General features: G+C 39.8%; 2 protein-coding genes across 6 annotated transcripts in view; both read left to right on the top strand.

Moving 5' to 3' along the window:
* The window catches only part of LOC308385998 (protein broad-minded-like), a 94,009-nt gene that overhangs the window by 36,665 nt on the left and 30,222 nt on the right, over positions 1 to 27,122 (top strand). The window lies entirely within an intron of this gene.
* On the top strand, positions 12,466 to 24,707 carry LOC308385986 (polypeptide N-acetylgalactosaminyltransferase 17-like). Of its 3 annotated transcripts, none has more exons than XM_080865233.1 (7): positions 12,466 to 13,353; positions 13,853 to 13,970; positions 17,715 to 17,900; positions 18,070 to 18,207; positions 18,552 to 18,647; positions 22,140 to 22,301; positions 23,306 to 24,707. In XM_080865233.1, exons 1-7 carry the CDS (start codon positions 13,121 to 13,123, stop codon positions 23,438 to 23,440), a joined length of 1,068 nt encoding a protein of 355 aa, XP_080721359.1. In that variant the 5' UTR covers positions 12,466 to 13,120; the 3' UTR covers positions 23,441 to 24,707. The 3 variants fall into 3 exon arrangements, with proteins under 3 accessions (XP_080721359.1, XP_080721360.1, XP_080721361.1); XM_080865235.1 differs by having other exon boundaries at positions 13,323 to 13,353; positions 13,853 to 16,222; XM_080865234.1 differs by having other exon boundaries at positions 13,210 to 16,222.

Here is a 27,122-nt window from a genome sequence, read left to right as displayed (position 1 = left end):
GCATCCGGAGAAGGGGGGGGCGGGAACCCCCCGACATCCGGAGAAGGGGGGGCGAACCCCGGAAGCGCGCCATCTGTCGCTAAGCGTGTCGAATTGCATCCTGAGAAGGGAGGGGGGGTAAACCTCCGGAAGCGCGCCATCTGTTGTTGGGAAAAAAAAAGAAAAAAGTTTTTAGAGGGAGGAGAATAAAAGCAGAGAGGAGGAGTTCACAATTTCTAAGCCTCAGACACACAAGATGGATTTCATTCTGCAGCCCAGCAGCTCTCCTGTGTCCGATGAGATCTGCTCTCCCAAAGAAGAAGGCTTTGAATATGCCATATTCAAATACAGCATATTTACTAAGGAAGGCCTCGATCCGGACCTTATGACACTTCCGGAAATACTCCGGAATTGTAGTCATTTTCAGACCTGATGCGTCATGTTCCATATACATGAGGGGAGGGGTTTGGTTCCTGAAGCACAGCGGTGATGCAGCAGCTGATTTTGTGCTGTATAGAGAGACAGAGCGGCAGCTAGTTTTCCGCAAACTCATAGTCTGAATTCTGTTTCAATATTATGACGATTTTCTCTGTATTTCTTAATGGGAATAAAGAGTGACTTCCTGTAGAGATTTCAATAGTATTTTATTTTCCTATAATACAGACGCAGTAAAAAAAACCTTTAAGATGATCTGCCTAGCAACAAATTGCATTTTTAGGCTACACCATAGCTTGTGATGAAAAGAAGAACTTTCTATCCGCTTGTAACCTACAGGCTGCCTACCCCGTATGTGTAAAAATGAATAAATATCCCTTAGTGAATACTTTTCTTTGAATACTACTTTTCCTTTTGAGAATCCCTTTTACAAGGGACTGAAAAAACAAACCATAATTGCCGTGACAGGCGATCTTGTTTCACACACACACACACACACACACACACACACACACACACACACACACACACACACACACACACACACACACACACACCGCGGGTCAAGGAGGAGTGAGATATCAGATATCAGTTTTTTCTCAATGCTTATAACCTATAACGCGCCCCCCAAAACAATATTATTATTATTAAAACATCTATAAGGTAGGTTTTGCGCAGCCTGCTCCTTGTCAGACCAAAGTTTTTTTCTTCATTACTTTTAGCTACTTTTACACTGGGTTTTCTCAATAGACAGAAAATGAAAATGAGGAGTCAACAGCCGATATTATCATTGCTTGTAACCCGGTAAATAATTTCGTACATCTCCCCATAAAATAAGCCTTAGTGGAAAAAAGCTCATATTCGAATACGTTTATTCCCCTCTGTGGGAAAGAGTTTTTTTCTCAGAGTCAACCATGAGGCGAGTTTTGTCAACAGCAATTGTCCATTTGGTAAAACAAATATCCGCCTCTAAGTCGTATTTTACCGTTGCAGAATGTGGAAAACAGACAGCCCTCACAGGAGGCACCCAGGGGCCCACCTCACACACCATAGTTAAAATATTTAAATTTCAACTAAATTTGTAGTAATGATCGGATTTCCTCACTTATCTACACCACACTCCTTGATTTCTTATCGTTTCTTATCGTTCCTCTGTCCCTTAATAGAAACTATCCTCCCTTTCAGTTGTCTTTTGCACTTCCATATCGCAAAGCAGTTACTGTAGGTTATTTTCTGCTTATGCATTAATGTAATTAATTAACTTATTTATCCTTAAGTACGGTAATGACTTGAGTTCTAATGCTTTTTGTCTCTTGAGTTAGCCGTCAATGTGGGATTTTTTTACCCTTTTGTTCAGTTAAAGCTGCCTTTCATTCTTCAACGCAGCTTAAACTCTAATAGGTAAGCTTTCTTGTAATTTCTTAGTTCTGCAGGCTTCTTGAAAGACATCCGAGACTCTTCTTTGGATGCTGGATGCCTTTTGTTTTGTTTTCTGTCAAGATGATCCCACACTGCTTCGATTATCTTGAGGTTCGAACCCTGGAGAGATCAATCCATGACTGATGCGTTGTTTCATCCAGGCATACTTTGACTACAATGGCAGTATGTTTGCGATCATTGTCGTACTGAAAGTTGCTGCCAATCAGACATTACTTGGTATTACATGGTCGATCAAAATCTGGTGGAACTTTTCTACATTCATAATTTGATTAATTTGGATAAGAGCTCCAACAACACTGGCTGAAATCCAGCCTCAAAGCACGGTAGAGTATCCACGCTGTGTTAAAGACGGCTATAGACATTCACTGTTGTATCTCTCTTCGGACCTCTTCCATGCATATTTCAAATTTGGATTCATTACTCCATAAGACATATTACAGCTGATTTCTTTTTCCAGTCAATTTCTTGTGTAATTTGGCACACCTCAGCCTTATTTTTCTCTGTTCTCCTTCCTTAAGAATGGCTTATTAACAGCCACCCTTCCAACTCAGATAACTTTTGATGAAATGTTTACAGCACTTGAGTTACTCGCCACGGCCATCCTAAATGCTAAGAACACTAAACTTTAATTCTAAATTACGTTAACCAGAAAAAACAAGCCAAAGTCGAGATGTTGCTGAGCTGACCTGTGCTATGCTATGCCTTCTAAAGCACGTATAATGTAAACAGAACTGGTCTTTGCACAGAAGCCTGTGGAGCTTCATAATTAACCTCAGTGTGTGAAGAGCACTCTCCATTTAATAATAGCTGTAATAAAATGTTATGGCCGACGGTGTTAAACGCTGCACTTGGGTCTAGCAGGGAAGATTTCAACTTTTCAATACGAATGAAGGCTGAAAACTGATTAGATTAATGTCTGATGATCTTTTCTGTGCTTCTTCAAGTTTGTAACACCAAACATATTAAAGGATGATGTAAGGCTCACAGGAAGAGTTTAATTAGACACACATTTACTATTTTCTTTATACTCTTTCTTTCTTGACATGTTTAATATGATTACTATCAGAGGAGAAAATGACCCTTGTGTAGTTTAAAAAAGTTTTATTTAATCAAACTGTAATGTTGTTGAACTCTGACGGACGTGTCTTTTAATCTTGTCAACAAATCCTTAATCATCTAAATCTGCCATTTATCATCTAGTAAAATGTTCCCTCTGCTTCTGCTGCACATCTCCCCGGACACTCTCCGCTTCACCTGTCCTGTGCAGGTGGTCCAACCCCTGCCTGCCTCCTTAAACTGGGGTGTTTAAATCTCTTTACCTCTGTTGTGAACTTCACACAAAGTTTGTGGTAACAAAATCAAACTGACGAGGATCTCGTTTGAAAAACACACACTCACGAGACAAAATAAAAACAGACTGCTCAAAGCAAAAGCAGAGCCCTCACAGCTGGTAGTACAAAACACAGCGACAACATGCGTATTAGATACCCTCAGTGCCAGAAGCATAAATATGAAAAAATGTGATCACCAAGAGTATCCTAACAACGGCGTTGAGGTGGGTGTTACAGTAAAAAAAAAAAGTAGCCAAATTTTCATCTGAAAATGTTGAATTTTAGTAAAAACAATGCTCTGTAGTTTGATACTGTCGTTACAGACTAAGCAGATGTTTAAAGCCTTCGGACGCTCATTTGAAACGCACTCATTCTCCTTATCAGCTGGAAACATTAAAGCCGTAAAATGACTTTTTCAAACGGATAAAAACTATTGAACAACAGCAATGTTGAGCCTGTTCCAAAATTTGGATGTACATGTGTTGAAGGTGTGGGTCTTGTTGAATTATTAAACATACATTCTTTAATTTTTCGAGCCACAAAAACAACAACTTTTAATTTTCTTCTGCTTGAGTATCGGCCTCGGGTAGCTCTACTTATCATTGCTCAGTCAGTTGTCTGTTTGTGCTACTTTTTTAAGGAGCAGCGTATTATTGGTAAGGGTGACTTTATGTGTTTAGCTACTTAAGTGGAAGTACTGTGGATAGTTTTACCTTACATACATAGATCTACCAATACAGCTTCTGAGGTAACTGTTTACAAAATGTTATAATCTATTCAAAGGTTCTTTGCAATTTTACATTGATAAACATTATCCTTAACACATTTGGCCCACATAAAGTACTATGGCCATCACACTGTCATTTAGAATTGTTTAAATAACTCCTGTCTTAAGTCCTTCCATCAAAAAAAAAAAAAAAAAAAAAAAAAAACATGGTTCACTTTTACATCACAAAATGTTAGAAATATAAGTCGTTCATAACAAACTGAAAGGTTGGGAGTTTAAAAATCCAAACCGATGGAAGAATCAGAATCAGAATACTTTATTGATCCCTGGGGGAAATTATTTTTTGTTACAGTGCTCCATTATAAACCAACATTAAGACAAGACAGACAATACACTAACTAAGAATAGTACAATATATACATATATATACATACATACATACATACATACATAAGTCACTCATAAATAAATAGCTGGAAAAGAAACATGTGTAGCTGTAGCAGCAAACAGTGTGTTAAGTGGATGCGTTGTACAGGGAGATGGCCACAGGCAGGAAAGATTTCCTGTGTCGTTCAGTGGTGCTTTTCGGTAATCTCAGTCTCTCACTGAACGTGCTCCTGTGACTGACCAGCATGTCATGGAGTGGGTGGGAGGTGTTATCCAACATTGTCTTTATCTTGGACAGCATCCGCCTCTCCGACACCACCTTGAGGGTGTCCAGCTCCATCCCCACAACATTGCTGGCCTTACGGATCAGTTTATCGAGTCTGTTGGCATCTGCGACCCTCAGCCTGCTCCCCCAGCATGCAACAGCATAGAGGATCGCACTGGCCACAACAGACTCATAGAAAACTCATAGAAAATAGGAAGCAGAAGTAGAAGACTATAACGTCTCAGAGCACACGGTGTCTATTATTGTGTAGACATGTATAAATAAGAGCTTAATAAAGATGCTTAATTTCTTAAGAAATAAACAGGTGGAGTGATCTTTATCAAAAGTGGATGTTGCATCTGTGGCTAAACCACTGTACCCAAAAAAACTTTAAAAATCTACTGTGTGTGAGGCTGTGTAAGTAAAGCTTGCCCTTCACACCCGCGTGTAATAAACCATTTGTTGGGGGGTTGTGGATTTGGCACCTCAGCATTGTGAAAGTGGGGAAACATGTTTCTGGCTGTGCATAAGATTTCTTCTTACAACTTAGAATCTCAGTTCTAAATGAAATTCAGATGTTTTTTTTAAGTATGGCTAATGTATTATTTGACTTCTAAGACACACACACACACACACACACACACACACACACACACACACACACAAGAACAACACAGAGAAGAAGAAGAGGGGGTCGTTTTACTACGCATCATAAAAACGCAATCATTCATAACATGGACAGTGAGAAGTAAAACTCGTCGTCTTACCACATGTTATATTCTGTAAACTTAAAATAATCCGCAGAAATTAGAGTTTAGTGTTTTAATTCATCTATTAAAAAACACGAGTCAACATTACTGAAGTGACGCTTTAACGATGCGTCTTATCATCGTGTTTATGATGATAAAACATGTTCTCTCGTTAGTAGATGTCTGCGCTGTCACTTGTCACGAAAATGTTCAGAGCCAGGGTTCCTCTTTAATTACCATTGATCGTTAATAGGGTCACAAAAGATTTGTCGCATTATCCCCATAAACAAAATGCTTTTATAGAAATCATTGTGATACAAATATTTAGATTCTTGATTCACAATGTGCACGAACTCAAAATCTTTAGAGGTTCATATTTACTGATACTGTCGTGACCTTCCTTCTGTGATTGGATTTTCACTTATTGTCGGCTTTACAGTCACATAAAATTCATTCCAATTTTTTGCCTTTGCTTCAATTAAGGTGTTTCTTTAAATCTACAGCAGCTCCCTTTTCAAAAGGTTTACTGACATAGTAAGGAAGTAGCTAGGGAACTCGGTAAGTATGAGCAACAACAGCTTAGGGACTGTTTCTACAATAAAGAGGAATTCATCATCATCTGCAGTTCATCAAAAAAAAAAAACAATTCAGCAGATCCTCAAAGTATGGATACAATCTGTTTTCAGCTGTAGAGGTACGCTTCACGTACTTATCAACATGCAGTTTAGAGGCTTGCATTAGAGTGCTTTGGTACTTGGACCTCTTTTATTTAGCACGGTTATACCGTTGTGTATTTAGCTATATAAATATGCTCAAGAGTCTATCGTATGTTTGTCATGCAATTAAAAATTCAAAAATATAATTTTTAAATCAGTAACTTTGCAAATTTAGCGCGGACCCTCACCCCTCCCTCCGGCTCCCACGGCCCCGCTGTCACCGTAAGACTCATACTCTTCCCCCCACGTATGCTGCTATTGATCGTTGTCAGTTGTCAGTAAACCTTTTGAAAAGGGAGCTGCTGTAGATTTAAAGAAACACCTTAATTGAAGCAAAGGCAAAAAATTGGAATGAATTTTATGTGACTGTAAAGCCGACAATAAGTGAAAATCCAAAAAACGCCTCCAATCCTAATGATCTCCCCCCCCCCCCCCCTCTCCCTCTCTCTCGTGTGTGTGTGTGTGTGTGTGTGTGTGTGTGTGTGTGTGTGTGTGTGTGTGTGTGTGTCCTCACAGAAGGAAGGTCACGACAGGAGCTTTTTTCAATCAGTTTTTACAAGAAGTGTAGCTCATACAATGGTATAAATGTATTATTTGCGATACTTTATAAATATGAACCTCTAAAGATTTTGAGTTCGTGCACATTGTGAATCAAGAATCTAAATATTTGTATCACAATGATTTCTATAAAAGCATTTTGTTTATGGGGATAATGCGACAAATCTTTTGTGACCCTATTAACGATCAATGGTAATTAAAGAGGAACCCTGGCTCTGAACATTTTCGTGACAAGTGACAGCGCAGACATCTACTAACGAGAGAACATGTTTTATCATCATAAACACGATGATAAGACGCATCGTTAAAGCGTCACTTCAGTAATGTTGACTCGTGTTTTTTAATAGATGAATTAAAACACTAAACTCTAATTTCTGCGGATTATTTTAAGTTTACAGAATATAACATGTGGTAAGACGACGAGTTTTACTTCTCACTGTCCATGTTATGAATGATTGCGTTTTTATGATGCGTAGTAAAACGACCCCCTCTTCTTCTTCTCTGTGTTGTTCTGTGTGTGTGTGTGTGTGTGTGTGTGTGTGTGTGTGTGTGTGTGTGTGTGTGTGTGTGTGTGTCTTAGAAGTCAAATAATACATTAGCCATACTTAAAAAAAACATCTGAATTTCATTTAGAACTGAGATTCTAAGTTGTAAGCAGAAATCTTATGCACAGCCAGAAACATGTTTCCCCACTTTCACAATGCTGAGGTGCCAAATCCACAACCCCTCAACAAATGGTTTATTACACGCGGGTGTGAAGGGCAAGCTTTACTTACACAGCCTCACACACAGTAGATTTTTAAAGTTTTTTTGGGTACAGTGGTTTAGCCAGAGATGCAACATCCACTTTTGATAAAGATCACTCCACCTGTTTATTTCTTAAGAAATTAAGCATCTTTATTAAGCTCTTATTTATACATGTCTACACAATAATAGACACCGTGTGCTCTGAGACGTTATAGTCTTCTACTTCTGCTTCCTATTTTCTATGAGTTTTCTATGAGTCTGTTGTGGCCAGTGCGATCCTCTATGCTGTTGCATGCTGGGGGAGCAGGCTGAGGGTCGCAGATGCCAACAGACTCGATAAACTGATCCGTAAGGCCAGCAATGTTGTGGGGATGGAGCTGGACACCCTCAAGGTGGTGTCGGAGAGGCGGATGCTGTCCAAGATAAAGACAATGTTGGATAACACCTCCCACCCACTCCATGACATGCTGGTCAGTCACAGGAGCACGTTCAGTGAGAGACTGAGATTACCGAAAAGCACCACTGAACGACACAGGAAATCTTTCCTGCCTGTGGCCATCTCCCTGTACAACGCATCCACTTAACACACTGTTTGCTGCTACAGCTACACATGTTTCTTTTCCAGCTATTTATTTATGAGTGACTTATGTATGTATGTATGTATGTATGTATATATATGTATATATTGTACTATTCTTAGTTAGTGTATTGTCTGTCTTGTCTTAATGTTGGTTTATAATGGAGCACTGTAACAAAAAATAATTTCCCCCAGGGATCAATAAAGTATTCTGATTCTGATTCTTCCATCGGTTTGGATTTTTAAACTCCCAACCTTTCAGTTTGTTATGAACGACTTATATTTCTAACATTTTGTGATGTAAAAGTGAACCATGTTTTTTTTTTTTTTTTTTTTTTTTTTTGATGGAAGGACTTAAGACAGGAGTTATTTAAACAATTCTAAATGACAGTGTGATGGCCATAGTACTTTATGTGGGCCAAATGTGTTAAGGATAATGTTTATCAATGTAAAATTGCAAAGAACCTTTGAATAGATTATAACATTTTGTAAACAGTTACCTCAGAAGCTGTATTGGTAGATCTATGTATGTAAGGTAAAACTATCCACAGTACTTCCACTTAAGTAGCTAAACACATAAAGTCACCCTTACCAATAATACGCTGCTCCTTAAAAAAGTAGCACAAACAGACAACTGACTGAGCAATGATAAGTAGAGCTACCCGAGGCCGATACTCAAGCAGAAGAAAATTAAAAGTTGTTGTTTTTGTGGCTCGAAAAATTAAAGAATGTATGTTTAATAATTCAACAAGACCCACACCTTCAACACATGTACATCCAAATTTTGGAACAGGCTCAACATTGCTGTTGTTCAATAGTTTTTATCCGTTTGAAAAAGTCATTTTACGGCTTTAATGTTTCCAGCTGATAAGGAGAATGAGTGCGTTTCAAATGAGCGTCCGAAGGCTTTAAACATCTGCTTAGTCTGTAACGACAGTATCAAACTACAGAGCATTGTTTTTACTAAAATTCAACATTTTCAGATGAAAATTTGGCTACTTTTTTTTTTTACTGTAACACCCACCTCAACGCCGTTGTTAGGATACTCTTGGTGATCACATTTTTTCATATTTATGCTTCTGGCACTGAGGGTATCTAATACGCATGTTGTCGCTGTGTTTTGTACTACCAGCTGTGAGGGCTCTGCTTTTGCTTTGAGCAGTCTGTTTTTATTTTGTCTCGTGAGTGTGTGTTTTTCAAACGAGATCCTCGTCAGTTTGATTTTGTTACCACAAACTTTGTGTGAAGTTCACAACAGAGGTAAAGAGATTTAAACACCCCAGTTTAAGGAGGCAGGCAGGGGTTGGACCACCTGCACAGGACAGGTGAAGCGGAGAGTGTCCGGGGAGATGTGCAGCAGAAGCAGAGGGAACATTTTACTAGATGATAAATGGCAGATTTAGATGATTAAGGATTTGTTGACAAGATTAAAAGACACGTCCGTCAGAGTTCAACAACATTACAGTTTGATTAAATAAAACTTTTTTAAACTACACAAGGGTCATTTTCTCCTCTGATAGTAATCATATTAAACATGTCAAGAAAGAAAGAGTATAAAGAAAATAGTAAATGTGTGTCTAATTAAACTCTTCCTGTGAGCCTTACATCATCCTTTAATATGTTTGGTGTTACAAACTTGAAGAAGCACAGAAAAGATCATCAGACATTAATCTAATCAGTTTTCAGCCTTCATTCGTATTGAAAAGTTGAAATCTTCCCTGCTAGACCCAAGTGCAGCGTTTAACACCGTCGGCCATAACATTTTATTACAGCTATTATTAAATGGAGAGTGCTCTTCACACACTGAGGTTAATTATGAAGCTCCACAGGCTTCTGTGCAAAGACCAGTTCTGTTTACATTATACGTGCTTTAGAAGGCATAGCATAGCACAGGTCAGCTCAGCAACATCTCGACTTTGGCTTGTTTTTTCTGGTTAACGTAATTTAGAATTAAAGTTTAGTGTTCTTAGCATTTAGGATGGCCGTGGCGAGTAACTCAAGTGCTGTAAACATTTCATCAAAAGTTATCTGAGTTGGAAGGGTGGCTGTTAATAAGCCATTCTTAAGGAAGGAGAACAGAGAAAAATAAGGCTGAGGTGTGCCAAATTACACAAGAAATTGACTGGAAAAAGAAATCAGCTGTAATATGTCTTATGGAGTAATGAATCCAAATTTGAAATATGCATGGAAGAGGTCCGAAGAGAGATACAACAGTGAATGTCTATAGCCGTCTTTAACACAGCGTGGATACTCTACCGTGCTTTGAGGCTGGATTTCAGCCAGTGTTGTTGGAGCTCTTATCCAAATTAATCAAATTATGAATGTAGAAAAGTTCCACCAGATTTTGATCGACCATGTAATACCAAGTAATGTCTGATTGGCAGCAACTTTCAGTACGACAATGATCGCAAACATACTGCCATTGTAGTCAAAGTATGCCTGGATGAAACAACGCATCAGTCATGGATTGATCTCTCCAGGGTTCGAACCTCAAGATAATCGAAGCAGTGTGGGATCATCTTGACAGAAAACAAAACAAAAGGCATCCAGCATCCAAAGAAGAGTCTCGGATGTCTTTCAAGAAGCCTGCAGAACTAAGAAATTACAAGAAAGCTTACCTATTAGAGTTTAAGCTGCGTTGAAGAATGAAAGGCAGCTTTAACTGAACAAAAGGGTAAAAAAATCCCACATTGACGGCTAACTCAAGAGACAAAAAGCATTAGAACTCAAGTCATTACCGTACTTAAGGATAAATAAGTTAATTAATTACATTAATGCATAAGCAGAAAATAACCTACAGTAACTGCTTTGCGATATGGAAGTGCAAAAGACAACTGAAAGGGAGGATAGTTTCTATTAAGGGACAGAGGAACGATAAGAAACGATAAGAAATCAAGGAGTGTGGTGTAGATAAGTGAGGAAATCCGATCATTACTACAAATTTAGTTGAAATTTAAATATTTTAACTATGGTGTGTGAGGTGGGCCCCTGGGTGCCTCCTGTGAGGGCTGTCTGTTTTCCACATTCTGCAACGGTAAAATACGACTTAGAGGCGGATATTTGTTTTACCAAATGGACAATTGCTGTTGACAAAACTCGCCTCATGGTTGACTCTGAGAAAAAAACTCTTTCCCACAGAGGGGAATAAACGTATTCGAATATGAGCTTTTTTCCACTAAGGCTTATTTTATGGGGAGATGTACGAAATTATTTACCGGGTTACAAGCAATGATAATATCGGCTGTTGACTCCTCATTTTCATTTTCTGTCTATTGAGAAAACCCAGTGTAAAAGTAGCTAAAAGTAATGAAGAAAAAAACTTTGGTCTGACAAGGAGCAGGCTGCGCAAAACCTACCTTATAGATGTTTTAATAATAATAATATTGTTTTGGGGGGCGCGTTATAGGTTATAAGCATTGAGAAAAAACTGATATCTGATATCTCACTCCTCCTTGACCCGCGGTGTGTGTGTGTGTGTGTGTGTGTGTGTGTGTGTGTGTGTGTGTGTGTGTGTGTGTGTGTGTGTGTGTGTGTGTGAAACAAGATCGCCTGTCACGGCAATTATGGTTTGTTTTTTCAGTCCCTTGTAAAAGGGATTCTCAAAAGGAAAAGTAGTATTCAAAGAAAAGTATTCACTAAGGGATATTTATTCATTTTTACACATACGGGGTAGGCAGCCTGTAGGTTACAAGCGGATAGAAAGTTCTTCTTTTCATCACAAGCTATGGTGTAGCCTAAAAATGCAATTTGTTGCTAGGCAGATCATCTTAAAGGTTTTTTTTACTGCGTCTGTATTATAGGAAAATAAAATACTATTGAAATCTCTACAGGAAGTCACTCTTTATTCCCATTAAGAAATACAGAGAAAATCGTCATAATATTGAAACAGAATTCAGACTATGAGTTTGCGGAAAACTAGCTGCCGCTCTGTCTCTCTATACAGCACAAAATCAGCTGCTGCATCACCGCTGTGCTTCAGGAACCAAACCCCTCCCCTCATGTTTATGGAACATGACGCATCAGGTCTGAAAATGACTAGACAATTCCGGAGTATTTCCGGAAGTGTCATAAGGTCCGGATCGAGGCCTTCCTTAGTAAATATGCTGTATTTGAATATGGCATATTCAAAGCCTTCTTCTTTGGGAGAGCAGATCTCATCGGACACAGGAGAGCTGCTGGGCTGCAGAATGAAATCCATCTTGTGTGTCTGAGGCTTAGAAATTGTGAACTCCTCCTCTCTGCTTTTATTCTCCTCCCTCTAAAAACTTTTTTCTTTTTTTTTCCCAACAACAGATGGCGCGCTTCCGGAGGTTTACCCCCCCTCCCTTCTCAGGATGCAATTCGACACGCTTAGCGACAGATGGCGCGCTTCCGGGGTTCGCCCCCCCTTCTCCGGATGTCGGGGGGTTCCCGCCCCCCCCTTCTCCGGATGCAATTCGTCACGGTCATTACTCGCTTCCGGGGGGGAGGGGCGAGGTCAAAAGGTCATGATTAGGGCCATCAATCACTTCGGATTAAATTTTGTCATAAACCGTATGGGAGTATCTCTCTACTTATTCATGATAACAACAATGACAATAATAGAGCTTTGGGTATCAGTGTTAAAAGAGTGCTACAAAGTGCAAAGAAACCATGGAAAGAGAAGACAAAGGATAGCTGAAGCTGCATAAAAGGAAGAGCCAAGCTATTTCACGCCTGAGAAGTTTTAAAATGAGACACTTGAGGCTGTGGGATCAGGTTGAACGGATTTTATTTAAAAAAAAACATCACAAGCACACATAAAACACACACCAAAACAGGACCCCTCTTGGAGAACTTGTCGTAAAAGTAAATTTTTAGTAACCATAAAAAATGAAGGTTTTGTACTAATTCAAAAAAGCTGAGCGCTTGGTGGTGAACTGAATCAAAGGCTAAATACTGTCAAGAAATTAGCATGCAATGAGGGACCTTATTAACCCCGCTAAGACAACTGCCACATCCTGTTGATGTCTTTTTGTGGATCTCATTTTCGAGCTCAGTGCATAACTTAAGGTATACCGTGCAGTTCTCTCACTGCCCCCTGCAGAGCTCAACTCGGCTGAATCAAACAGAATTAGTGATAAAACTGGGACGACACAAGGAACTTTCTATTTGACTGAAGTGGATGAAAAAAGTGGTGCTCTTAAAAGATGTTATAAACTTTGTTTCTGCACAAAGTAAAGTCAACTAAATGTGTGAGTGTGTGTGTGTTTGCACTTTTTTCAGGTCAGAACCAGTTCTAGCTAGAATAAAAGAAAACCACAAGAGGATTATCTTGCCGTCAATCGACAACATCAAGCACGATACCTTTGAGGTGGAGCGCTATGAGAACTCTGGCCATGGCTACAACTGGGAACTGTGGTGCATGTACATTAATCCACCCAAAGAGTGGTGGGAGGAGGGAGACATGTCTGCACCAATAAGGTATGCCAGCTTCTCCCATTTAAACGTGAACACAGATCTCACACTTCTGAGATGTATTTTTTTCCACTTCTTTAAGATTTTCAATAAAACTGCCACCAAGTTCTTTTTTTAGTTTTGGGGAAGATTAGGGGAAAACAAGAAAAAAAGCTCCTGATGGGAAACCAGACTTCATTAAAGCAATAAAAAAATTACAGCCTAAATTAGAGAGTGGTGAAAATAGGATTTTAATTATCTGATTATCACCCATATATTTGTGTTAAATTGGATTTCCTTCCATTCTTTAATTAAAAATAAGAATAAATTGCATGAGTATGCACAAAAATGTTTAGATTTACCCTCCACATAATAGGCTGAAATATAAAGTGTGAAACTTTGCATAGTGGAGATTTGGGTTGTAGAAAAGTACTCCAAAATAAACATCAGATAAAGCCACAAAAAAACACATTCTGGTGTTTGCAAACGCTCAGTGTCACATGATAGTGTGTTTTCCTGGCTGCAGGACGCCTGCCATGATTGGATGCTCCTTTGTGGCCAATCGGGACTACTTTGGAGAACTCGGTCTACTCGACTCAGGCATGGACGTCTACGGAGGGGAGAACATCGAACTAGGCATCAGGGTTTGTGTGTCACCCAGTTTCCTCTTGTTCCTGCTCCCTCTTTACCCCTGTAGGTTTTAAGTGGAGCAGTGGCCACCGTAGCGTGGCACCACTGATGAGGCCCCATTAAGAGTCCTGGAGGACCAGTCCTGTGTGAGCAGCTCACAGCAGGGCAATGGAGATAAATAGGTCACGTAGAGCAGAGCAGGAAGGTTGGAGTTTGTTTCTGTACATTTTGAGAGATTGGAGAGTCTTTTGTTTTTCTGCAAGGTTATTAGATTTTTCCTGAAAAAATAACGTCAAACATTTTCACAACCCGAGTGTGTTGGCTTTTATCCAGCAAGCTAAACAATCAAATATTTTTAGAAAGACAAAAACGGTTGCCTTGTCTTTGAGTTGACTTGGTCATAACTTGAATCTGAAATGGAAAGTTCTTATATCTTGTCATCAAAAATATCAAGATTCCCCCCAAAATTAAGTCTAGATAAGTAAACGTGTACAGATGCAATAAAACAGCTAAAATTCAGCTTCAACGCACCTATAAATATATTACAACTGCTGGAGATGAAGTATTAGCAAAGACATGAATCTAGCCCACAATGTCACATCTCAAGAACCACATTTCTTTCTGTTCCTCTTTTACTACAAAGCAGTGGGACACATATCCAGAGTTGCCCTGCGACAACAACATTTCTACATTTCACTACAACCCTTACAAGAGGATTGTTTGGATGTGTCCAGGGAGAAGGCCCTCATTCAGAGAAACTCTTTCATAACAAGCACTTGAATCAATGACTGTTTGGGTTTTAACAGGATTCTTGGGATAATGAATGTTAAGCGGTAGATATCAGCACCTCTATGGGGCAATTTTGCATGGTTGTTGTCCAACATCTTTTACATGAAATCATAGTACTGCTTATTTATCTTAGAGTGTGGCAGAGAGCAGTAAAATGTTTTTTTTTGGCATACCCTCTGTTGGTTAGCACCCGTGTCCTTGGGTAACAGAAACACATAGGTTATCTTTAAAACCTATGTGCCCATTTTCTGTTTGTAGTGCTCCTTATCTGTGGATGGAACATGTTTCATATTGTTCCCAGTGTGAAGAAAGACTGACGGACCTACTTTTTATCCAGTAGGAATGTTTGTCAGGAGTGAAATAGGTTGCATCTGTGCAATTGTTTGGCGACCTGTCAGTTTGAAGTTTCTGTTACGCTCACATCACTTTGACGTGGGTTCAGATAGCTTGGATATCCATGTCTTCATTATGTTCACAGCAGAAGGCTCGTGGGTTGGACACACTCAGCAGATACTTTATTAGATACACCTTGTCAGTATTAGGTTGGACACTCTTTTGCCTTCAGAGCTGTTTTAATTCTTCATGGCATAGATTCAACAAAGTACTGGAAACATTCCTCAAAGATTGATCGTGGCATGATGGCCTCATGCAGTTGATGCAGATTTGTCAGCTGTGCATTCACGATGGGAATCTCGTGATCTATCTGATTGAGATCCCCTGACTGTGGAGACTTTCCTGTTAGCTCACAAGAGTAGCACCTGATATGGTCCTCTGCTGCTCTAGCCCAAATTCTTCAAGGTTCACGGTTCAAAGTAATGCAAAAGTGGTTTTTAAGAAGAAGTTATCTGTTTTACTGTTGCCTTCTTGTCAGCTCAAAGCAGTCTCTGGTCGGGTCTGGTATCAACAAGATATTTTCACCCAGAGAACTGTCTCTCATTGGATATTTCCTCTTTTTTGGACCATCCCTTGGGATAACCCTAGAGATGGTAATACAGAAATATCCTAGTAGATCAGGAGTTTCCAAAATACTCAGACCAGTCCTTCTGTCAACAACAACCATGCCTAACGTGTCTTAAATCTTCTTTCTTTTCCATTTTGATGCTCAGTTCTTCTGTGAGTACCCTGCCGAGATCCACTTTCTGGGTAAATTATTCATTATGAGAGCAGTTAATCTCCTTTTGAAGCTTGTGGATGTGCACAACAATTCTACCTAACAGTGAGAGGTCAATTCAGGGTCCAGTGGTTTGATCTCACTCACAGTCCTGCATGAATGAATTCACAGCACCATGTCCTGTTCTCATCTGTTCTTCAAGGGGTTTTCCTCTGAAGCCTCTGTGTTTGTTTAAGGGCTGTGTTTTTCTGTGGCTGGGATAGTTCCTAATTGGTCAGTTGCTGGCTTTGCACATTTGTTCTCCAAACCTGCAGAGGATACCTCAGTCTTGACCTGCTGATTTTGATGGCTATCATTGTGAATGAAGTAAGGATTACAGCTAGGTCATTGGATTCCACCACTGATCAACTTAGAGATTGTAGCTACATGATGCCCTTATTTGGGCATGTCCATTTTTCCTGAGGTTGTGTAGAAGCTTTTGGAAAAAGGGATGAGTACCACTGGCTGTTTCCAGAGAGGATCCTGGGAGGAAGTTATCTTGTTCAGCTTCCTATTTCTTCAATAGCAAGTCTGCTAGGTCAAAAAGCTCTTTTTTAAAGTTTTGCATTAAGAGCTGTTTCAGTAGCTCTAGATGCACCATAACATTGTTCTAGCCATTCTGATATCATTTTCAGCTCAGCTGCTGGGTGGTTTGTATGAGGAGATAATTGATTCAACCTTCATGCTCTGAGGTTTCTTTTCTAAACCACTTCACAAGCAGGTGAAGCTCTTCTGCTGCAGTTAATTCTTAAACCTTTAGCACCAAAAATGAATGATGTCCAGTAGTTCTCCACTTTATCATTATACTTTCTTTGACCTCTGTTAATGAGAAGCAACAAAAGGAACGAATCTTGGTCAGGAAGAAGAAATACTCTTGTACACATTTAAGGCTATTCATCATCTCTCTCCTCCATATCTCTCTGATCTGGTTCAGATCACTGCCCCATCTCGATGTCTTAGATCTTCTTCTTCCCTTTCTCTCTCCGTCCCTTCCCCCCGTCTTGCCACCATGGGGAGCAGGGCTTTCAGCTGCTCTGCTCCACGACTCTGGAATTCCCTACCTCCTGATTTAAGAAATATCTCTTCCATCTCTCTCTTTAAGTCCCAACTCAAAACTCACTTGTTGTCTTATGCTTTTATGATTGTGTAAACTGCTTGCTTTTATGCTTCTTTTTTTATTCTGTTGTTGTGTAGCTCTTGGGGCTATGCTAGCATTCATGTCTTATTGTTCTGGCCCGCTGTCCTACATCAAAGCTGGGAAATAGCATGGTGAACTGTAGAAGATGTTTTGGCCACATCTTCAAGCATGACTTGTGCTTCTGACCGTCTCTTCTTGTTGATCTTTAATGACATGCCTGGAATCATCATGGTGTATTCGCTGACTGGGAGAGTGCTCTGGATGATACGTTGTCACAGCAAACAATATAAGTAAAAAAACATGCATTTATGTATGTATACTCACAGTTGGAGCTTAAAAGTTAACCCAGTGCTGAAGTGCCGAAAACCTCAGCTCCTCTTGATGCCCCTTAAGGTTGGCTAGAAAAAAATGAATAAAAGCAACAATTAGATATTTTTTATATAACAGAAAACAAGAAGAAAAACCGAGAAGGACTTCTAAATGTACAGATTTAGCTTTCATTAGTTCCAGCACAAAGAAAACACGTCCTTCCAGGTGCTCTATGCTCCAGCTGTTAGCTGTAATTGATTTTATAAATCAGGACATCGCGGCGACTGTGCATCTGCCTATTTATATTTCCTGCTGCCCAGCAGCCAGCAGTATATTATTGTGAGCTTTAATTCATACTCCTACTACCCACAGGTGTGGCTGTGTGGAGGCAGTATGGAGGTGCTGCCTTGCTCCAGAGTGGCTCATATTGCACGAATGAAGAAACCTTACCACAGTAACATAGCTTTCCACACACGCCTTAATGCCCTGCGTGTGGCAGAGGTCTGGATGGATGAGTACAAGTCCAATGTCTACCTGGCCTGGAACATCCCCATGGAGGTGAGAACGGCATTTTTCTGCACCAAGACCTCTCTTAGAGAGGATGCTGTCAGTCATGCTTGTCTGTTTGTGACTATCAGATGTCCATGTTCAGAGCCAAACAGTTTTTCTTTTGGTTCCACAATTTATGTAGAGACTTTAGGCATAATAACTTCCTTTGCTCTTGCAGAACCACGGTATTGATTACGGAGACATATCACAGAGGGTTGCACTGAGGAAGAGTCTGCAATGTAAGAGCTTTCACTGGTACCTAGACAACGTTTACCCAGAGATGAGGAGGTACAACGATACGCTGTTCTACGGTGAGGTGAGCCATGAAGGACAAAGACACAGGAAAAAGTAAGTTTGTAGATGTAAGATCTGATGTACAAATTAAACCACTGAAATTAAATAAATGATACTTACACAAAGTCCTAAGAAACTTGTATCTCCTCCACAGACCAAAATATAACAAGAAAGCAGGGACTCAGACAGCATGTACATCCACATCTTCTCAGCTGTTAATAGAAAATAAATGAGATTTAGAACTTTGTCTGATCCACACTGACACATCCTTGTTTTTAGCCTTTATACATTTTTAATCGGTAATTATTTTGGGGAATATTCATATTTTATGAATTAAGTCTGACTCTTTTTTTTTGTGTATTTAAGGTCCGCAATTCTAAAGCAAGCCACCTGTGTATGGATCAGGGTGTGAAGGAGAACCACACAGCCACCCTGCACCCATGCCATGGGTGGGGTCCTCAGGTACAACACTCTTCCTCACCACCATACTAAAGAGTATACTCCATCTTTTTCCAGTTGCTTTGCTTTCTCATGAAAACATACAGTGAGCTTCTCCGGTGATGTGATTTGCAGCTGTGTCTCAATCACAGGCTCAGCTGAAATCCTCCAAGGAGCGAGTTCTGCTGTCAGAATAAAATTGTGTCTTGCACTTTTTGTGTTGAAGCCCTGAGTCAGCCAGTGTCAGCTCTTCATCCCTTCAGCCCTAAGGGCCTCTCTTTTTAGCTCACAGTGGTAAACAGGTGCTTTAGGCAGAAAGTCAAGGCTTCAGTGGTAAAATGCTAAAGGAGCTAAAATTTCAATTCAATTCTGGAAAAATGAGTGCCGCTGATAGGTTTGTAGCTTGAACCCATCCGCTGGAACGTTAAAGGCAATATAATTACACTGCAAAGCAAGACACGAAGTAGGCAAGCTTCATGTTACTCGTGCACGGGAGAGAACCGGACAATCGCCGTTCCTTCGCTTGGCCCCAGTTGCTCTCGTCCGTCCTCCCGTACCACTGTCCTTTTATTGAGGTTACATGAATATGCATAAGTTCGTTAACATATGACGTCTACATACACACAAAGAGTAATAAATTCAAATTCAAATTTTATTTGTCACATACACAGTCATACACAGTACGATATGTAGTGAAATGCTTGGACAACTGCTCGTGACCTAAAGAAAACAAAAAAGGAAAGGCTATGAATAAGGTAGGAAATAAATATGAAAAATTAAAAAGGGGTAAATTTAACTAGGAAGGAATAAAATATAAATTAAGGTTAAAAATGAAATAACTGTACAACACAAATTAGAATGAAGGGTAAATTTAACTGGGAAGAATAAGATAAAATATATAAATTAAAGTTGAAAATAAAATAACTGTACAACAAAATACACCAATACACAGTATAGAACTATATAAGAATGTATGAAGAAATCTAAATATAAATAAATATATACACAATAACAGCAGCTGTACAAGTATTAACCGGAAATGAAGAATATAGTGACCAGTGTTGTGCAAAAACAAAGTCCAGAAAGTCCAGTGTGTGTGTAAGAACTGTATGTGTGGGTCAGTACTGTGTGGTGGTGTGATTGAGAGACCGTATCGCCTGCGGGAAGAAGCTCCTCCTCAGTCTCTCTGTGTTGGTCTTCAGGGAGCGGAATCGCTTTCCTGACCTCAACAGAGAGAACAGTCTGTTGTTGGGATGGCTGAGGTCCTTCACGATCTTCCTGGCCTTGGTCCAGCACCGCCTGCTGTAGATTGAGTGCAGGTCAGGGAGCTCGGAGCGGATGGTGCGCTCAGCTGACCGCACAACCCTCTGTAGAGCTCGTCTGTCCTGCATGGTGCTGTTCCCGAACCAGGTTAAGATGTTTCCCGCCAGGATGCTCTCTATGGTGCACGAGTAAAAGTTCCTGAGCACTTTGGAGGGCAGTTGGAAGTCTCTCAAGCGTCTGAGGTGGTAGAGACGCTGACGGGCCTTTTTCACCACGGTGTTGATGTGACAGGACCATGACAGTTCCTGCGTGATGTGAACTCCGAGGTATTTGAAGCTGTCCACTCTCTCCACTGGGCACTCGTTGATGACGGGGGTCTGGTAGTTCCTCTCCTGCTTAGTGCTGAAGTCCACTATCAGCTCCTTTGTCTTACTGACGTTTAGAAGGAGGTTGTTCCTCTGGCACCAGTTCTCCAGATTCCTAATCTCCTTCAGGTAGGCCGTCTCGTTGTTATCAGAGATCAGGCCCACCACGACGGTGTCGTCAGCAAACTTGATGATGGTGGTGGAGCTGGTAGTGGCCACACAGTCATATGTGTACAAAGAGTACAGCAGGGGGCTCAGAACACACCCCTGGGGGGCTCCAGTGCTGAGAGTGGTGGAGGCTGAGACATGTCCGCCCATCCTTACTGCGTGCGTGTGTGTGTGTGTGTGTGTGTGTGTGTGTGTGTGTGTGTGTGTGTGTGTGTGTGTGTGTGTGTGTGTGGACTGCTGATCAAAGGGTCAAACATCCTTGGTCAGGAAGAGGGTAGCCTCCCCCTCACCCTAGATGGTTCATCCTAGATAACACGGTGAGGAAGTCCTGCAGTTCATCTAAACAAAGACTAGACTAGAACAGACGCAACTACGTTAATCCTACCATAAAACAATAAAACACGGTATGACCTCTCATGCTCCCAAAGTGCTGTCTAATACACACACAGTTTGCAGACTATCAAGGATCAAAACCTCTACCAATCTACAATTAATTACAAAACTCTAAGCATATATAAGTAAATATTTCTAAGCATAAATGACAATCAACAATACAAATCGAACAGCCGCATCACACTTTCTTCACAAGACATGCTTCAGTTGCATTTTTTAAAGTTATCCTTTTGATGGAACAAAAAGTCTTCAGTTTTTATTAGACCACCAGTTTTTCACACTTGCACTTCCACGGAGATAAAAGCGACCCCATGGTGTCTTAGCGTGGGTTCTCTCCAGGTAGTCCGGCTTCCTCCCACAGTCCGATGACATGCACGTTAGGTTAAATGGTGACTGGCTGTAGGTGTGTATGCAAAACAGATAAAGCACATAAGTGCATAAAATAAAGTGCGATATGAATATCTGTGAAAAGATGAATGTAACTTGTAGTGGTCAAAGATACTAGAAAAACATTTTAATAAATACTCTGTTCTTAAGAAGAAGCAGTGACATCTAGGGACCACAAGTGGGATTTTTTAAGATTTTGAGTCCAAACGCTGTTAAATCACCTAACTTTTGTATGATGTACTGCAAACAGGATGCAGTTACTCTGCAAAAAGACCCAAACTGGGCTGACTGGGTGGTTGATGGAAAGCTTTATCTTTATATCTTTTGCAAGGCATTGCAACCACTATTCATGCTTTGTTAGGAACAGAATGCGATATAAACAATTTCCCAATCAGTCTTTATCGTCAGCACACTCAAAGCCTCAGAGCTAGATGCAACCAAAGGAACTGTTTTATCTGCACTGCTAAAGTGGAAATTACTATTAATCTGAACGAAAAAGCTGAAGTGAAAGACACAAAGGTTAGAAAACAGAGCGGGAAGAATCTGACTCACTTCTGCTTTTTCTTTCTGTCAAGTTGAGAAAACTGCAGAATTTGGTGTATATAAAATGTTAGGGCTATATGTGGGTTAGAACTCTGCTGAAACAACACTGTGATTAGCAGTGATGTACAGGAAAATCTTTGTGTTTAGCACTCAGTGAAGAACAAAGACATGTTTTGCCTCTCAGCAGTATTGGGAACAACACCATCCTCTTGTTCAAAGCAGCAAAAAAAAAACCCAACAGCTTGCATAATCAAGGAAAATTCCTGCCAGGTTACCTTCAACTTGTACATCATCACATACTTATTTCATCGTTAGCTAATAAAGAGAAGAGTATTCACTCAGCCAGTTCAGTAACTTTCCGTTTACTGTATGTGTGACGTATCTGTTTTCCTCTTAGTTAGGACGCTACACTAAAGAAGGTCAGCTGTTTCTGGGACCCCTAGGCAGCACTGGTGAGGACACTCGTTGTGTGGTGTACGATCAGATGAGCAACTTTCCTCAGCTCCTCAATTGTGAAAAGGTGACCAACGTGAAACAGAAGACATGGCATTTCTCTCAGGTCAGAAGTGTAAAGAAATCTCTTTTTCAATGATATAACTGAGTGTTTATAAGAGAAACTAAAATTTACTGGCATAGAGTTGAGAGGAAAAGTATCTATATGTCAGATTTTAAAAGGGACCTATTGAGCTCATGTCTGGGTCCATTCTTTTTTCTCTTGGACTCTAATATGAGAGTAGCTTTGCATGAATCTTCATTTCTCTCATACTCAGCATTGCTGCAGCCCCGTAGTTCATGCTTTATCTGACAGAACCGCCTTTATATTCCGAATACCTCCGTTGAAGCCACCTTTCTTTGTGTTAAAACCCTCACAAACAGAAGGTTTTAACACCGGGGCCAGTAGGACTTCACAGATAGATCTGTCTGTTTGTGATGACTATATTAGGATATCATCTCTGCTATTACTGAAATCAAAGCAGTCTGGTTAACGGGGATTATTTGCACATAAATTGAGACTTTGGCTATGATTAATATGAACAATAACTGTTGTAAAATTATATTTATGCTAGAAAATAAGGGGTCCTCTTAAGACAACTAAACCCAGACTGCTTAAAGGGTAACAAGCGACTCAATATACCTTTTACTTTGGCATTGATTCTCTTTTTCTTTTAATGTGAAAAACCTTTTGTAAGTCAATTTTCTGTTGGTCTTTTAGTTCTGTTTGGGTAACCTTTAAAAACTAAAGAGTTACAGCCTGTAGCACGGGAAGAGGAGAGCTTGAACAGTGATGCTGCAGACCTTCTGCCACATCGATTCTTTGTCACACAGCAGGACAAGCAGTGAAGAGTCCTGCAGACGTAGAAGTCTTAGGGAAATAGGGAGACCTTACTTATTTTATATAGATGTAAGGTAAAAAGTTAGTGCCATTTGTTTAAGAAAGAGGTTGCAACAGTTCACATAAGGCCCGGTCTGGTTACATACTGTTCTGTCACCATCACGCATTGTTCACAGACCATCTGTGAAATCTGTTAAAACCAAAGTATTGTATCTCCTTCTGCCTTGCAGAACGAATCGATCATAAATCGGGCTACTGGACGCTGTCTGGAGGTGGTGCCGGCTAATGTTTACTCCGGCCACCTGCTGGTCCTGCAGCCCTGCTCGGGGCAGAGGTGGACCATCAAGAACACTATGAAGCAGTGATCGCCTGGCCAGTTTCATTGGGACCAATTACAAAGGCTATTTCCAAGAGCTGTCACCTGACGTTACCTTGGCCAGTGGACAATCAATGATGCGGGGGCTCCTTAGCTTTTGAAATAAGACTCAAAAATAGATGGCTTTAAGGAGACGAGTGATGAGGTGGTTTGGAAACAATTGATGTTTTTTTGTTTTTGTTAGTTTTTTTTTAAAAACATGGACATTCAACGTGGTGAAAGTTTAGCATGAGGACCATTTCTCTATATGAATTTTACAAACTTTCAATGTGATGTTGCCATAATTCCTGTGTGCCACTTCTTTACAGTGTTTAAGTTTTAGTAGACATTTAATCGACCAAAAGCGTGTTCTTTCTTATGTGAAGGGGAAAAAAAGTTTCCATCTTCCATCAGTCTTTCTGCAATATTTCATTCATTTTGTGCCACGGACCGGCCCTAAATAACTAAAATGTGTTCATAACACACGGGAAAAGACACAGGGGAACTGAGGTAACGATAAAAACAATAAATATGAACGATAAAACGAAGAAAAAAACCCCCGGTAAACCATAAATTGCACACCTGAACCTCAACACTCGTGGCCCGGTACCAAACGACTCACGGACCGGTACCAGTGCATGGCTCGGGGGTTGGGGACCGCTGGTCTATGGTACTTAGAAATTAAGGAATGGCTACTCGTGACAGGAGAAAATTTTACACAGTTTAGCAAAAATGCCTGAAAAGTGATTCTTATGTTTTTCAGAAAATTCAAATCCTTGTAAATATTTATAATTTGAAGAAAAATATGCTAAAAATATTACTTGGTGTACTTTTTTTTTCAAATCACCCCAACAAGGACTCTGGGCTAAATCTCACTTCTATGTTTTATGGATTCTGACTTTTATTGCTATTTTTCCACCAAGCATTCTGTAGCATCAGATGCAATATATCTCGTAGCATGAAGTACTGTAAGCAGTTGGGTACAAAGTTTCTTTGCGCTAAGTTAATTTATTTGGTTAACTGCTGTGTGCCATAACTACTGAAAACCTAGTCAAACATAGGAAGCACTTTTTTGGACAAAGGGTTGGAACATGAACGAGAGAGGAGGATTGAATCAGGAATGCACAAAAGTACCAATAGTGGAAATGCAGGAGGCCTTAAAGGCTGAAATTATTAACGTACTGAGATGTATATGATGTCATATATTAAATTGCATAAGTGTGATCAGCTGGATTTTTGCTCCCAAGATTGTCTTCCAATAAACAACTGGTTTCCTGGGTTGTGCTTTGTTACTGTGTTTTAGGATACATCTGCAGTCTTTAAATTTGTCATACTTTAATTAGTATGCTTATTTTTTTCAGTTTAATTTTATTTTCAAGCTTGTTTGTAATTTTTTGCTGCTAAACTCATGCTTTATTTTGCTTTTCTGGACTATAAATAAGGTAGAGACAGCAAAGATGAGCTACCATGCTGGCCTGCTCTCCTTTTAACTGCTCCATCCATTTTCATGGTTGTGGTCAAAATATTTTCGGCATGCTGTGAGATTAGTCCTCAAAATCATCCCCCAAAATAGACTACTTCAAAAGAGATTTCACCCTCAGCTTCCAGCTGCATGGCATCTGCTGTAACTTACACCAACTCGACTTAAGAGTACTTTCATCACATTTTTTATAAAAGCGCTTCTACACAATATTACCCAGCCACAAATAAAGCAGCCAGGTGGCCGAACATTAAAGGGACTGTTCTATAAATGACAAGTTATGGGTTCAATCCTGAAGCAACCATATGTCCTGTAAATAGTGTCCTTGAATCAGACACTGACCTCCTACTGCTTACTCTCGCTAAACTGCTCTGGATGAAGCATCAGCTTAAATGCTTAAGATGTAAATAAAACAGGAGGAGACTGCTGGGAGCACAAGGGCCTGTTTCTAGCAGAGAGGGGGAGAGAGGAGTGAGGCGGCTCTGAGGGACAGAGCCTGCATGCTAACATAACACTGAATGCTGATCAGACTCTTAACGAAGAGACTGCTCATCGTTCTCTGGCGTGAAATAGGATTACCATATGTTGGTTAAAGTCCTGCTAAATGTAAGCCAGCAGTAAATGCTAACAAGGACAAACTGATCAAATAAACTCACTGCGTTACTTAGATAAGGTTGTATTTATGGGGATGGAAATTTGTATAATTTGTAGATTTTAGCATGTAAAAAAATGGAGCTATTTTTAAAGGATGACAAAAAATCTAGAAAATGAATGTAATTCATTGACATTATTGTATCATAGTTTGCATTGTTCTGACCAGCAGTGTCCTGCAGCTCCCTGTGAGCACTTAATGAAAGAGGTTATGGTTTAATGTCAGAGCAGAGAACTCACAGTTGTCAAATATGATTTTGCTCTAATATGCACCATGTGGCGCTGTATGTTTTCTGTGATTGGAGGGTAGTGTCACTGCAGCTGTCACCCCAGCCTGCTCTCTGCTCTGCCTCGGGAAAAAAGCAGCAGAGATACAGATGTAATTACTTGACAGAACAGCAACACTGTATGAAAATGTGACAATTTCATAAAACCCACTGCAGCAAGGGTAACAGATGATACAACACACAATACTGTGCACAACTCTTTAGGCACAGATGTTGGCAGCGAAGCATGGTGAAGCATCCCGCTGTTTTAGTTTTTGTTGTTTTGGGGGTTTTTTTGCAGAGAGCATGTCAAAACTAGAGACTAGAACTACAATTAGATCTTTTATCATGCAAAATAATCAGATCGCTTAAGTTCATTCTGTAGCGTGACAATGACCCCAAACAGAGCCAGAGTAATAGCTTCAGAACATGTACTGAATGTGCTTTATTAAAGGGTTTTTATCAGACTGTGATTTACGTTTACTTCACCTTATGTGTTCATTGTTGAGTAAAAGCTATTGATACCAATTATTTTTATACTATATCCTCACTTCACAGTGAGAATCAAAATCTGTTTCTTCTTTCTTTTGTACTAAACATGTTCTCACACTCTGGAGCCATTTTGGTAACATCTCCAGGCACTTATTTGTCCAATTATTTTTAAGCTATATCTATATTAACTTTCATTTCAGTGATCATAAAAGTTATATACTAGAATAAAAACAGTTTTAAAGTTTTAGAATAGAATAGGATAAACCTTTAATACTGCACAGATGAGAAATTTGGGTGTTACCCAGCTCTTATGGCAAGGGGAATATAAAATATAAAATTGAAAAATTTATAAATTATAAAATTTGCTGACTTTGCACCAAAATGGCTCCAGAGTGTGAGAACATGTTTAGTACAAAAGAAAGAAGAAACAGATTTTGGTTCTCACTGTGAAGTGAGGATATAGTATAAAAATAATTGGTATCAATAGCTTTTACTTTTACTTTTACTGTTAGCGCCGGTGTCCTTCTATTATAGTGATACTAAACAAGGCAGGAAATTATATTTTTATTCTACAAAATGAAATGAATGTATCTACTCTGCAGAAGTGTTTGTGAATTTCAACAGATCGATTAGCTTGCTGCATTATATGTATGAACTGCATTTTTATCAGTTGCAGTTTCACCATCTCAGTGCCTAATGCTTCCCTCTTGTGGTGTCATGGTGGTTAGAAATAAATATGATATGTTATATGAAGTATATAATAAAAGCAAAGGCTTCACGTAAAGAGGGATTGGGACAGCTTT

The sequence above is a fragment of the Rhamphochromis sp. 'chilingali' genome, assembly GCF_963969265.1.
Source record: "Rhamphochromis sp. 'chilingali' genome assembly, chromosome: 18".
NCBI lineage: Eukaryota > Metazoa > Chordata > Actinopteri > Cichliformes > Cichlidae > Rhamphochromis > Rhamphochromis sp. 'chilingali'.
The sequence above is the reverse complement of the archived record's forward strand: the minus strand, read 5'-3'. Positions and strand labels throughout refer to the sequence as shown.

What these genes read in the sequence shown, in the direction of transcription:
- LOC308385986 (XM_080865233.1), top strand. Translation starts at nt 13,121, where the DNA reads ATGTGTGAGTGTGTGTGTGTTTGCACTTTTTTCAGGTCAGAACCAGTT. An exon ending in CCTGGAACATCCCCATGGAG is followed by an intron (nt 17,901 to 18,069) that starts GTGAGAACGGCA and finishes TTGCTCTTGCAG; the next exon opens with AACCACGGTATTGATTACGG. An exon ending in AGACATGGCATTTCTCTCAG is followed by an intron (nt 22,302 to 23,305) that starts GTCAGAAGTGTA and finishes TCTGCCTTGCAG; the next exon opens with AACGAATCGATCATAAATCG.